The sequence below is a fragment of the Gastrolobium bilobum genome, unplaced genomic scaffold, assembly GCF_033153095.1.
Source record: "Gastrolobium bilobum isolate Gb01-03AN ecotype WA unplaced genomic scaffold, APGP_CSIRO_Gbil_v1 utg32013, whole genome shotgun sequence".
Classification (NCBI taxonomy): domain Eukaryota; kingdom Viridiplantae; phylum Streptophyta; class Magnoliopsida; order Fabales; family Fabaceae; genus Gastrolobium; species Gastrolobium bilobum.
The window spans coordinates 78,668-93,534 of record NW_026896584.1 but is presented as its reverse complement, the minus strand read 5'-3'; the positions used below and the strand labels follow the sequence as shown (position 1 = coordinate 93,534).

The 14,867-nt window shown below is 38.1% G+C and overlaps 2 protein-coding genes and 1 non-coding gene across 3 annotated transcripts; 1 reads left to right on the top strand and 2 right to left on the bottom strand.

Annotated features, from left to right (window-relative positions):
- Positions 1-3,551: 3,551 nt before the first annotated feature.
- LOC133300758 (uncharacterized) lies at positions 3,552-4,472 on the bottom strand. The gene has a single exon (XM_061500347.1). The coding sequence runs from the start codon at positions 4,470-4,472 to the stop codon at positions 3,552-3,554; it is 921 nt and encodes a 306-aa protein (XP_061356331.1).
- A 5,335-nt stretch (positions 4,473-9,807) lies between these two features.
- Positions 9,808-9,914, bottom strand: LOC133300769 (small nucleolar RNA R71). Its single transcript, XR_009750096.1, has one exon. It is a non-coding gene; the product is annotated as a small nucleolar RNA R71 (small nucleolar RNA).
- A 1,122-nt stretch (positions 9,915-11,036) lies between these two features.
- On the top strand, positions 11,037-11,408 carry LOC133300757 (uncharacterized). Its single transcript, XM_061500346.1, has one exon. It carries the CDS (start codon positions 11,037-11,039, stop codon positions 11,406-11,408), a length of 372 nt encoding a protein of 123 aa, XP_061356330.1.
- The last annotated feature ends 3,459 nt before the right edge of the window (positions 11,409-14,867 follow it).

Genomic DNA, 14,867 nt, shown 5'->3' with positions numbered 1-14,867 from the left:
TGTAGCTATAAAAAACCATCCCTTGAGTATTCCCATTTTGATCGCCTTCGAACACACACTACACGAAATTCGTGATTCGCTAGCAATTGTATTAGGTCGGTTATAGATAAATGCCACTAATTAAATTGATAGAAGGATGATAACGTGGGTTGTGTAAAAATCGTCTTTGTATTTTGTCACTACTCATTATTATTCCTCCTCTTTCTCTAGAATTTTCTTATTTGCCCCCTTTCTATCAGACTCGGTGACTATTTCACTTTTCTTTTCTTTGTTTCTTGGCGATCAAACACTTGAATACTGCTACTCCTCCTTGCATTTCCGTCATTGATCCTTATTGGAGGTTATTTGAATTTTGAATTTTGAATTTTGAATTTTGAATTTTGAATTTTGAATTTTGAATTTAATGTAATAGGAGTTGATTGCGTTTTGTATTTAATAGGAGCTGATTGCGTTTTGTATCTAATAGGAGTTTTGTTGTGTTTTGTATTTAATAGGAGCTGATTGCGTTTCATTAGGAGTTGTCATTTTACGAGTTGGCTATAGATTGTCGCCAATTCAAATTTATTTGTAATTTGTAATTCTGAGCCTATTTATGGACAACACAATGAAATGAGCAAGAGTGTAGATACCAACTTTTATCTTGGTATCAGAGCAAGACTTCCGCTAAAAACTCTAAGTGAGGAGCGAAGCCATGTCCGATGCAAACCCTCAAAGGACCAGTACCGCAAAGAAGCTGGCAATTGCTGACCAGCGATCAGCCTTCTATCTGAGCAATGCAGATGGACCAAGTATTCTATTGACCAACGTGGTGCTGAAGGGAGAAACAAATTATGATGTGTGGGCTAAGGCCATGAAAAACACCCTCAAAGCCAAGAACAAACTTGGATTTATCAGTGGTGATGTGAAAGAACATCCAGAAAGTGAAGTCGATGAGTCTCTTTCTTGGACACAATGCAATTCGATACTTAATAGCTGGATCCATAATACAATTGATCCGCAGTTGCAGCCTTACATTCAGTATTTCGACAAAGCAAAGGAACTTTGGGAAGACCTAAAAGAGCGATATTCAGTTGCAATTATACCACCACTATATCAACTACGCACCAGTCTTGCTAATATTAGGCAAGATGGAACCAAGGTCGGCACCTATTATACATGTCTGAGGGCTATCTGGAATGAGATAGATGCAAGAAAAAACCAACCTTCTTGTACGTGTGGAGCCAAATGTGCCGTGGCAATTTATAATAGTGATGAAGCTGAAAAGGAAAATGTTTACCAATTCCTTATGGGGTTGGATGATAATCAATTTGTTGCGTTGAGGACTCAGATTCTCAACTACCCAACCTTTCCCAATTTAAATCAAGCTTATGCAGCTGTGGTTCAGGAGGAGACGCATCAGGATATGTCAAGAAAGAAGGATGAGAGAGCTGAGGTGGTCAGCTATGCTGCTCAGACAAATATAACTTCTTAGGCAGGACACAATCGGAGGATGGTACCACAACAACAAGCAGATCGTGAATGACTCACATGTCCTTATTGTGGGAAGTCTAACCATGATCCTTCTAGATGTTGGACAATCATTGGATATCCTTCTAACAGAGGAGGCAGTCATGGAAGGGGCAGGGGTCGTTCATCAGGGGGTCGTTCCAACAAGCTCGAGCTGTGCAAACAAATGGCGAGACGCAACAGGCCCGCACTGTTCAAACCATGGGAGAACCTCAGTAAAGTAGTGCTTATACTATGCTTACACCTGATCTTGTCACAAAGTTGGTTGCTTTAGTCGATCCATCTCAATCAAATGACAAACTCAAGGGTAAGTCTGTTAATTTTCAATGGCTTGTAGACAGTGGAGCTTCACAACACATGACAGGTTCAAAAGATTTGATGCAAGACATGAGGGCTATATCATCTTTGCCCGTGAGTTTGACCAATGGTACCATGGTTCTAGCAGAGCAACGTGGGAATGTGGTTCTTGATTCATCTTTTATTTTGCATGATGTTTTATATGTGCCACAGTTATGGTGCAATTTGATTTTTGTGTCCCAATTATTAAAAGAAACAAACAACAATGTGATCTTTTCTGACAAGGGTTGTGTATTGTAGGACCATATGCTGAGCCAGACGATTAGATTAGGTGACAATCGAGCAGGGGTCGATGTGTTTCACTTTGCGCAACCATCTGTTGCTGCTGTTCGCACTAGAGGAACTGTAGAAGTATAGCATAGACGATTAGGACATGCATCACATGAAGTTGTTTCTTTGCTTTCTTTTTCTAGTAGTTTGAATAAAGAAAATCAAAATAAGGCGTGTGCTATTTGTTATCAAGCCAAACAAGTTTGTAGTATGTTTCCTTTGAGTTTTAGTAACAGTAAAGCATGTTTTGATCTTATTCACTGCGAAACATGAGGTCATTAAAAAACTTCATCTTATTCTGGTGCTCGTTATTTTTTGACAATTGTCGATGATTACAGTAGAGCTATTTGGGTATACATGCTTGCAGATAAAAGTGAAACCTTTTCTAGGTTGTGGAAATTTATTCTCATGATTCAGACTCAATTTCAGAAAACAGTTAAGGTGATCCGGTCTGATAATGGCACAGAGTTCAAAAATAATAATTTAACCAAGTTGTACACAGATATGGGCATTTAAGTCAAACTTCTTGTGTTCATACACTGGAACAGGACGGAAAGGTGGAACAAAAACATAGACATATACCCAATGTGTATCGTGCGTTGTTGTTTCAGGCAAACTTACCGGTTGAATTTTGGGAAGAAAGTATCTTGGCAGCCGTCTATCTTAAAAATCAAACCCCATCTAAGGGTCTTGAAGGTAGAACCCCACATGAGCTGTTACATGGTATTTCACATGATTTTGAATGTTTGAGGGTTTTTGGAAGTTTATGTTATGCAACGGTTCTCCCTAAACCGCACGATAAATTCAGTTCTCGTTCACGCCATTGCATTTTCATTGGCTACCCTGGTGATCAGAAGCAATGTTGTTAAAACGTAGAGTCTACGCCGAAACGGTAAGGGTGAGCAAAAACATAAAAACTTGAAACGTAAGAGTTTACTACATACCCAAAAAAATAAAATATCCAACATATAACCAACACAAACCAATACATAAGTCCAAACACTAAGGAAATAAAAATTAAGCTTAAACGTAGTCATCATAATACATACTAAAATCCAAACACCAAGGCAATAAAATTATAAAAGAGATCAACATCTCTAATCTATGTCATTGGAGTCTAAGCCAATATCATCTTCTTCGTCTCCTCCTCCACTAAGTGGTGCCCATGGCTGCATCATCTGAATCAACTAACCGAAGCACTTCAATCAAAGGAAGTGCCCCTATCAAACAAATCTCAACCCTTTTCCATATGTGTTTATCCATCACTACATTTTCAATAAGTTTTCCATCTGTTGACTTTGCATATTTGCTATTATTCCATTCATCTGACATGAACATTCTTTTTACATGAAGTTTATGGTCATGGAGGCATTTCAAAGTCAAATAGGATGTGGCAAAGTGAGTCATGGCGGGTCTAATCAAATCTTTGTCACTGGTGAAGTTGTGCAATATTGAAATGAGAGATGTTCTTGAATAGATATAAGTTGTAATTTTTTCCCCTTATAAATTGTATCTTTATGAAGGGGTATTTTCTTCTCTAAATCTTCTAGCATCAAATCAATGTAGTGAGCAGCACAAGGTGTCCAATACATTTTCTTTCTTTTCTCCATCAACAAAGGCCCAGCAGCTTTATACTTTGCAGCATTATCTGTCACAACTTGGACAACGTTTTCTTCATCAATCTCTTGTACCACTTCATCAATCATCTTAAAAATCTTGTCAACTATTTTGGTGATGTGAGAAGCATCAATGGACTTAAGGAACACAATTCCCATAAAGCTATGCACACAAAAGTTGATTATTGTTCTTCTTCTTTTATCAGTCCATCCATCAGTCATTATTGTGCATCCAGTTTTCTTCCATAGAGCCTTATGTGTTTCAACAACAGCCATTGTCATATCATATTTTTGCTTCAAGTATTTCACTCTACACTCATGATAAGATGGTGGCTTGAAACCCGGTCCATGCTTAGCAATTGATTCACACATCTTTTTGAAATCATCGATATTCACAAAATTGAAAGGAATTTCATTATTATACATAGCAGTACAAATGTCAAGACATGCCTCCTCCCTCAGGTTCTTCTTGAATATGCTATTGAGGGTAATAGGATGAGATGTTCTACTTTTCTTGAAAATATCGGAGCCACCAGTAACAACTTCCTCTTGTACTTCTTGCATATTGCACTCTAAATCTTTGTTCAATAATTTTCCTCCTTGTGCTCCAATAAGAAGATTCAACATCTTAGTTTTTACTTCATCGAGCACCGCTATACATGGTTCAACATCTTTAGATGTTCCTGCCAAATGGTGCTTCACATGAAAAACTCCAGCAGACATTATTTCGGGACAATACTTGCGTTTAAGCTTTTTTGTTCCTGGAACTTCAATTGAATGCTTTCATCCAGGATCTAACCTATTTCCAGGAGCATTTCTAGGCAATTTCTTTCCCCCAACGGTAGTGTTACTTACACAAATAGAAGCCAGATTGCTACTACTACCAGCAGCACTTGACGAAGCCATATGATTTCAAACTATATTTAATCAAAGTTCAAAGAAATGATCTCAGTTCTAAGTTTTCAAATTTCAGCCATATACAATAGATAATAAAATAAACAAACAGAATTCATAGAGCCTTATGTGCATAATTTTTAAACGCAGGACCACATAATTTTGCATAAGTAAAATCTTCATGCGCATCCAAAAGTTAAAGGACCAAAAAAACAGAGGCCATAAATAATCACATATTCAGAGATATATAATTTTATTTTTAATATTTTTCTATAAAATATAAATGGCCAGAAACAATCATATATTCAGAAACAATCATATATATTTTTTTATGATTTATCATATAAAATTAAAATAGGCTACCGTAAACTGGAAAAAATATCCTTAAAATGAGGAAAAAACAAGAGAAGGAGACTAGGAGAGAGCAAACACGAGAAGCAGAATAGGAAAAAAAAAGGAGAAACGAGATCAGAATAAAAGCAGACTAGGAAAAAACAAGAGAAGCACACTAGGAGAAACGAGATCAGAATAAAGAACAAGTGACTGGAAAAAACAAGCGAGGAAGAAACGATCCAAAAAAAATGAGGGAAGAAGACTAGGAGAGAAACGGGATCAGAATAGGAAAAAAAAGACGAATAGAAAAAAAATAGATCAGATTCCTTACTTGAGTCGCCGCTGCTGCTGTCTTCTTGGTTTGTCCGAATCTGATTAAAGATCGTTGCTTGCGAAGGAGACTAGGTGAGAGCAGACAAAAGACCTAAACGAAGAGAGTCACCCAACCCAATACAATCGGGTATGTGAAAAATAATAAGAGATGTTTTATTAATAATATATTTTAAAATAAAATAATGATTTTTTTATTTTATTGGACAAAACAAAAACAGACCCAAACTGAGAACGCACTCTATCTGGCCCAAATTTCATTTTTTTACCATTGAGTCAACTCGGTAAACTCACCGAGTCAACCGAGTTTACCAAGTTGACTCACCGTTTCAACTCATTTTATGTTTCAGCATCCGTTTCAACACGTTTTTTAGTCAAAAAACGTAGAATCGTACGTTTCAACCGTTTCGACACTACGTTTTAACAACACTGATCAAAAGGGGTTGTGTGTGATGGATCTAAAAACTCATGAGCATTTTGTGAGTCGTGATGTTCGCTTTCATGAAGATGAATTTCCATTTGCAGCAAGGAACCATGTTGATGATGAAGTTTTCTCGCCAACTCTTCTTGCTGTTATCCCACACAATTCTGATCCTGTTTGTGATACTCAAAATGAGTTGTCTATTGCTGAAAAGAGGGGAAATCCTAGATCCACGTATCCAGCTGAAAATGTTGAGGAAGAACATGAGGCTGAACCCGATACTATTACAGGATCTACAGAGATTGTTACTGCTTCAACAGAAGATCCACTTGTGCGTTCTACTCAGACTCAGAAGCAACCAGAATATTTAAACCAATATGCCTGTAGAATTGAAACACTTAGTACCTCTGCACCTGTCACCAATTCTGATATTGCTGCTCACATAAGGTACCCTTTACACAATTATGTTGATTTTGCTAAATTTTCTCCTAAACATCGAGCATTTTTAGCCGCTGTTGATGCAGGATATGAGCCAACAAATTTTCGTGAAGCAATGACGGATATCCAGGTGGATTGATGCAATGAGAAAGGAGATCTCAGCACTTGAGGAAACCAGAACATGGCATATCACAGACCTTCCTCTAGGAAAACATGTCTTGCCAGTAAATGGGTTTTCAAAATAAAATATAATGCAGATGGTTCGATTGAGTGATACAAGGCTCGTCTTGTTATTGCAGGAAATAGACAAGTTGAAGGAGAATATTATGGTGAAACATTTGCACCCATTGCCAAAATGGTTAGTGTGCGACCATTGCTTGCTGTTGCATCTGCGAAGAAATGGGAGGTGCATCAGTTAGATGTACACAATGCATTTTTAAATGGAAATTTGGAGGAAGAGTCTATATGCATTTTCCTCCAGGTTTTCGGCCATCCACTGGCTCTTCTCATCAGGTGTTTCGTCTTCAAAAGTCGTTATATGGGTTAAAGCAATCACCACACAATTGGTTTTCTAAGCTCCATTCTTCATTGCTCGAATATGGATTTGAACAGTCTAAGGTTGATTATACATTGTTTTCCTTTTCTCGTGGTGATGTATTCTTAGCTCTTTTGGTGTATGTGGATGACATAATCTTAGCTGGAAATAATACTGCAACTTGTATGCAGGTGAAAAATTAAAGTTGTTGTATGCAACTGGAATAGAGGTTGTCTGGAGTCAAGAGGGTATTTTCTTGTGTCAACGAAAGTACGCTTTAAGCATTCTCGCCGAGGCAGGCTTGAGTGGGAGCAAACCAGCAGTTACTCCCATGGAACAAAATCATAGGTTAGCTCTTGATGATGGACCCTTATTTGATCAACCAAAATATTATTAACGGCTTATTGGTAAACTTATATACCTGACCATCTGCAGGCCTGATTTGAGCTATGCGGTTCATGTTTTATCACAGTTCATGCAGGCGCCACGTGAGACACATTTTTATGCAGTTACTCATGTTTTACGTTATATAAAAAGGAGTCTCGGGTAGGGTGTTTTGCTGCCGTCTATTAGAGATTTAAAGTTACATGGTTATTGTGATTCAGATTGGGCATCATGTCCCCTTACACAGCGGTCTGTTACAGGTTATTTTGTGATGCTTGGTCACTGATAAACCTTTGGTTTACCATGTTTTGAGGCTAAATTATACAAGAATTATGTAAGAGAATGCATGGAATTCAAGGTTTTATAACATATAAGTCATAAGATAGGAAATTGAGCTGACCTTTTGATGTTATTTGCATTTTGAAGGTAAAACCACAAATATTGGTGCTAAAAGTGCTAAAGAAATCATGACAAAGAAGTAGCGGCTCAATATGGACCAAGGGAAGCCAAAATCCTACAAGTTAAGAGCCAGAAGAGCACGCTCAAGCGCACCAGAGGACGCTCGAACGCTTTATAGCAGGGAAAACAGCCAAATTGGGCAATTCATGAAGCTAAAGCGCACAAATCCACGCTCAAGCGCCCAGGAAGACAAGAATTTATCCTCGAGGAGCACGCACGAGCGCCAACTAGCACGCTCGAGCGCGCTCAAGCAGGAAGAAACAGCAAATTGAATCACATTAGCACGCTCAAGCGGCCAACTGCGCGCTTGAGCGCCCAAGTACGTTTCAGACAGCAAAGATTTACCAAGATTTACTGAGATTTTCCAATGGATACCAGATTTTGATATCCGGAATTAAAGCGGAAGCATATCGAACCTGATTTAAAGATATTCATGGAAGATTGAAGCAGGATTATAACAAGATTCAAAGTCAAAAATCTGTCACCAATCTACAAGATATTAAACGCAAAAGGAAACAATTATAAAATCAATTACAAATCTTATACGGATATGGTGGGAGATGCAATGAAGGATGTGGCTTTGAAGATTATAAATAGGGAGCTGAGGGTCAGACCAAGACACCAATTCACAAGTCCAGAGAATTACATAGAGACCTGAAGGAGGAATCCTGTTGCGGAGCGCTGGAACACTGAGGAACCAAGTCAACATCACACCAATGGAGGCTTGGGGTTCTCTTTTCTTTATTATTATTTTTCAATTCAGTATGCTAGGCTAGTTTTTTTATGTAGTTAGGGGTAGATGGAACCCAATTGAATCTTTATGTTTATGAATTAAATTGTCTCTGAATTCTTTTCTTTTTATAATTGAATAAATTTATCTGTTTTTAATGTTTTCTATGAGTTTGCTCGTTATAAAAGGATTTTGGGGAATTGTATGACAATAGGGATGTTGGTGCATGAACCCTTACTTGATAAATTTATCATAGTCCTTGTGATCTAGGGATAGACATAGGGTAATTGTGCAATCTTGAAATTCTCGATCTTAATGCATGTTTTCTTGGGGAATAATCAGGGAACTAGAGTTTTTTCAAGATCACATAGAATTAGGGTAACAAGGAATTGAGCCCTAATTAACTTAGATAGAATTGATTGGCAATATATTAAGAAAATGTTTTTGACTGTTTATTTCATAACATACTAAGGAGATTGGGGGAAGTCGAAACCCTAACTACGCTTGTTTTTACCTTCTTAATCAATCATCATCTTCTTAATTGTCTTTTTAATTCTGAAATTTCTTTAATTGCATCTCATTACTTGTCTTTAATTTTTAAGTTCTTCAATTACAATTCTCTCCAATCCAACTTTTGATTGTCCAACTAAAACGTGATTAGCGAACTAGTGCTTGAAATTTTGATCCTCGTGGGAACGATCTCATACTCAGTACACTTTTATTACTTTTACGATCGGTGCACTTGCCGAGTCGCAATAAGTTTTTGGCGCCGTTGCCGGGGATCGAATTCTTCAACATTAGAAGTAACTAATTAACTTTTAGATTGGACGTTTTAATTTTCTGCACTTTAAACATTCTTCAAAAATATTTTTCTGCATTAAAATTCTGCATCAATTTTCTGCATAATTATTTTTCTGCATTCTTTGTTTATTATTATTATTTTTCTGCTTTTATGTTTTGTCTTTTTCTATTTTTCTGCACATCTTTTCAATCTTAGTTTATGCGAGGTACTCTTAACCCGCGAATTTTGCAGTTTGATCCTGAGATAGAAAAGACAGAAAGGAAACTTAGAAAGAATGCAAAAGAAAGAAAAGCAAAAGAAGATAACGAAGCATCAAGTTCGACGGAACCTAAGGAGGAACCGATGGTAGAAAATAATCAACTCACTCCAAGGACTTTGGGGGATTGTATGACTCCAGCCCGAGTTCCACAGACGGCGAGCATTGTTAGGCCGACCAGAGAAGCTAACAACTTCGAGCTAAAGTCGGCGTTGCTACAACTGATTCAAAAAGAATAGTTCGTTGGAGGAAGCACAGAAAACCCCTATAGTCATCTTGATGATTTCCTATTTTACTATGATACATTAAAAGTGAATGGAGTTTCTCGTGACGCTATCTTGCTCAGACTATTTCCATGCTCACTGAAGGATGATGCAAAAGCTTGGCTGCAGTCTCAACTTGAAGGAAGCATAACCAGTTGGGATGATTTAGCAAGGAAATTCTTGGCCAGATTTTTCTCAGCTTCAAAGATGGCAAGACTCAAATCGAAAATCACCTCTTTTGAACAAAAATAAAGCGAATCTCTGTACGAGGCTTGGGAGCAATTTAAGGGATTACTCAGGAAGTGTCCTCAACATGGAATTGAAGCATGGGAGAAAGCAAGAATATTTTTCCAAGGGATGACGTCCAACACAAGAACACTGGTAAATGCTGCTGTAGGAGGCTCCTTTAAAACAAAAACTCCAGAAGAAGCGCTAGAATGATTGGAATCCTTAGCTTCTCAAGAATTTGACAATGCCTCAGTTGCACAAAGAAGAGCAGGAATTATGAAGCTCGACGGCTATGATGTAATCTTAGCCCAAAATGAACAAATACTGCAAATGCACAAGAAACAACAAGAACAATTAGATGCCTTTACTAAACAATTTAATCTTTCTCATGTTTCTTCTGTTAGTAATTCTTAAATTAAATGTGGTATTTGTGCAAAAGCTCATGCGACTGAAGATTGTGACTACATGAGAACAACTGAAAAGCCACCAGCAGAGGTCAATGGAATCTGGTACGATCAAAAGAACCAGAACAATCCAGGAAGAAATCAATATGGTAATCAAGGGTGGAAAAATCCTAACCAACACCCTGGGTTTAGTTACAAGTCTAACCATCAACTGAACCCTCTGTTTCCATTGCAACAACAACCTTTACCTCAAGGCACCACTTCAGAATGGGAAAAGGCTTTTGCAAGCTGTCCAAGACCACATCAGACTACATTCAAAATGCAGATGCCTTCAGAGATGAAACACGAGCATCATTCCGGAATCAAGAAGCTTCGATCCGGAACTTGGAGACTCAAATTGGTCAGTTGTCAAGACAATTTGCTGAAAGAACCCATGGCACCTTCCCAAGTAACACAGATACAAACCCAAATGCTCAATGTAATTCAATTGTTACTAGAAGTGGGACCATGATCCAACCTCTGGAAAAGCCACCAGTGGAGAAGAAGGAAGAAGCAGAACCTGTAGCTGAAAAAGAGAAAGAAGAAGATGCAGAAGAAGCTGAAAAGAGCAGTCCAGAGAAGAAGCTGTTCAAACGGGAGAAAAAGAAAGCTCTGGACTAGCAACCAAAACCGGTAGATCCATCTCCCTATGCACGAGTTCCATACCCACAGCGATTGAAGCAAGAAATCCAGAAACAACAATACACCAAATTTCTGGATATCTTCAAGAAGCTACAAGTAAACATTTCGTTCACAGAAGCCCTGGAAAGCATGCCGAACTATGCGAAATTCATGACAGACCTTCTGTCAAAGAAGCGCAAGCTGAAGGAGTGCGAAACAGTGGCCCTAACAGAGGAATGCAGCGCAATCATCCAGAAGAAACTTCCTCCCAAGCTGAAAGATCTAGGAAGCTTCAATATCCCTATAGCCATAGGAAATATTGAAGTAGGAAAAACACTATGTGATCTGGGAGAAAGTATAAACCTGATGCCAATGTCCATGTGCAAAGCTCTTGGAATCAAAGAGCTAAAGCCAACTACAGTTTCTCTCCAGTTAGCTGATAGATCGATCAGACGACCAGATGGGGTAATTGAAGATGTTTTAGTTAAAATTGACAAATTTATCTTCTTGCAGATTTTGTAATTCTGAATATGGAAGAAGATGTTGAGATTCCCCTACTGCTTGGGAGGCCATTCTTAGCCACCGCAAGAGCAATGATCGATGTGGAGCAAGGAAAACTGATGATGAGAATGAACGAAGAAACAGTCACCATTGATGTCTTCGAATCAATGAAACATCCATCAGACGGAGGAGAATGTTTTATGATTGACATAATACAAGAAGCAATTGATGATACTATGAAAGAGGAGAGCTCCCCACTCGAGTTAGAACAAATCAATGAAGAAGCTGAAATAGCCGATAAAGAACCGGTGGTGGAAGAATTAGAAAGAAAGAAAGATGACATCCATCTTGGAGCACCGAAGGTGGAGCTTAAGGAGTTACCTCCAAATCTGAAATATGCTTTCCTTGGTGACAATAACACATATCCTGTGATCATCAATGTTGATCTGATAACCGGAGAAGAAGAAAAACTTCTCAAAGTGCTGAAGAAACACAAAGCTGCCACATGATGGTCCTTCTCCGACTTAAAAGGTATAAACTCTTCCTTTTGTACTCATAAAATTATGATGGAAGATGATGTTAAACTTGTAAGGCAGCCACAAAGGAGACTCAATCCAACCATGAAAGAAGTGGTGAGGAAAGAAGTAGTTAAACTGTTGGATGCAGGGATGATCTATCCTATATCTGATAGCGCATGGGTAAGTCTTGTACAATCTGTACCCAAGAAAGATGGAGTTACGGTGGTAAGAAATGAGAACAACGAACTGATTCCCACAAGGACAGTCACAGGGTGGAGGATGTATGTTGACTATAGAAGACTTAATGCAGCCACTCGAAAGGACCACTTCCCTATTCCCTTCTTAGACCAGATGTTGGAGAGACTAGCTGGCTAGGCCTTATACTGCTTCTCTTTTCTTTTTTATTGTTTTTCAATTCAGTATGCTAGGCTAGTTTTTTATGTAGTTAGGGGTAGATGGAACCCAATTGAATCTTTATGTTTATGAATGAAATTGTCTCTGATTTTTTTTATAATTGAATAAATTTATCTGTTTCTAATGTTTTCTGAGTTTACTCGTTATAGAATGATTTTGGGGAATTGTATGACAATAGGGATGTTGGTGCATGAACCCTTACTTGATAAATTTATCATAATCCTTGTGAACTAGGGATAAACATAGGGTAATTGTGCAATCTTGAAATTCTTGGTCTTAATGCATGTTTTCTTGGAGAATAATCGGGGAACTAGAGTTCTTTCAAGATCACATAGATTTAGGGTAACAAGGAATTGAGCCCTAATTAAATTAAATAGAATTGATTGGCAATATATTAAGAAAAGGTTCTTGACTGTTTAATTCATAACATACTGAGGAGATTGGGGGAAGTCGAAACCCTAACTACGCTTGTTTTTACATTCTTAATCAATCATCATCTTTTAAATTGTCTTTTTAATTCTGAAATTTCTTTAATTGCATCTCATTACTTGTCTTTAATTTTTAAGTTCTTTAATTACAATTCTCTCCAATCCAACTTTTGATTGTCCAACTAAAACGCGATTAGCGAACTAGTGCTTGAAATTCCGATCGTCGTGGGAATGATCTCGTACTCAGTACACTTTTATTACTTTTACGACCGGTGCACTTGCCGAGTCGCAACAGTCACTCTCTTGTATCTTGGAGAACAAAGAAATAAGTCACCGTAGCTCATTCTTCAGCAAAGGCCGAATACAAGGCCATGACTGCGATTACTTCAGAGTTGATTTGGCTTAAAAGATTTCTCTTGAGTCTTGGAGTTAATCATTATGGTCCTATGGATCTCCTATGTGATAATCAAGCAGCACTTCACATTGCTGCTAATCCAGTATTTCACGAGCGAACTAAACATATTAAGCTTGACTGTTACTTTGTTCGGGATCATATTTCTGCGGGTTATATTGCTACAGCGCATGTTCGTTCTCGATCTCAGCTGGCAGATTTGTTCACAAAGGCTCTTGGATACTCGACTTTCCATGGTTTCCTTCCCAAGTTGGGTATTTCATCCTTACATGCTCCAACTTGAGGGGGAGTATTGGAGGTTATTTGAATTTTGAATTTGAGTTTAATGTAATAGGAGTTGATTACATTTTGTATTTAATAGGAGTTGATTGTGTTTTGTATTTAATTGGAGCTGATTGCATTTTGTATTTAATAGCAGTTGATTGTGTTTTGTATTTAATAGGAGTTGATTGCGTTTTATTAGGAGTTGTCATTTTACGAGTTGGCTAAGATTATCGCCAATTCAAATTTATTTGTAATTTGTAATTCTGAGCCTATTGTTGGGTCGTGCAGGGGGAGCTCATGGCAGGGAGAGACCGCCAACCATGGGCCAAGTGAGCAGCAACATTAAGTGGGCTCGGAACACCACAATTAAACCCAAAATCTTAAGGCATTAGATGCATGGGTCCTTCCACTTATATGGTGCTCATTTATTCCATTCTTAACCAATGAGGGACTTTTTCACTCAACCATTCACACTTGGATTCCTCAACATCTCCCCCTCAAGCGTGAGTCCAAGGCCCACATTCTTTCTCCCTCAAGGAGAAGCTTCTTCGAGTATTCATGGGGTTCATCAATGCTTGGCTTCTCATCAAACATTGGCTCTTCCATCAAGGCTTGGTTGCCCTCATCAAGACATTGGCTTCCCTTATCAAGACATACTTGGATCACCACAGGTCAATCCACCATTATCTATGACACCAGTTGTTGGGTTGTGCAGGGGGAGCTCATGGCGAGGAGAGACCGCCAACCATGGGCCAAGTGAGCAGCAACATTAAGTGGGCTCGGAACACCACAATCAAACCCAAAACCTTAAGGCATTAGGTGCATGGGTCCTTCCACTTACATGGTGCTCACTTATTTCATTCTTAACCAATGTAGGACTTTTTCACTCAATCATTCTGTAACAGCCTGTTACGTACCGGTAATATTATCATTGCATATGGTATTAAGCGCAGTTATAATCACAGTAATTGAGCTAATTAAATTACGAGTAAACTTTTTCTTTTATTACATTCTTTTCTTTAAACATTAACCATTTTCGTAATCAATTAAAACAACACTGTAATTGTAATTACAAAACTCGCGGAAGCATACAACTTATTGATTATAACCCCTCCAAGTAATACCATTAACTCTAGTTTATAAAATGACTCATTTTCAAAAATTTCACAGTGGGAATCGATTCCCAACAGCGAGGAATTGATTCCCAGTAGCTACAGTAACAGACAGAAGCATAATTTTTGCTCCCCTATTTTTAGGAATCAATTTACATCCTTCTCAGTGGCTGAAATTTACGTGCTCTGTTTCAGGGAATCGATTCCCAACAGCAGGGAATCGATTCCCTACCGTGAAATCCCAGTTTTGACAGTTTTTTGACTTCACACAGGATCCATAATTTCATTCCTAACACTTTAACACTTAACATAACACATGTTTCATTACTAGT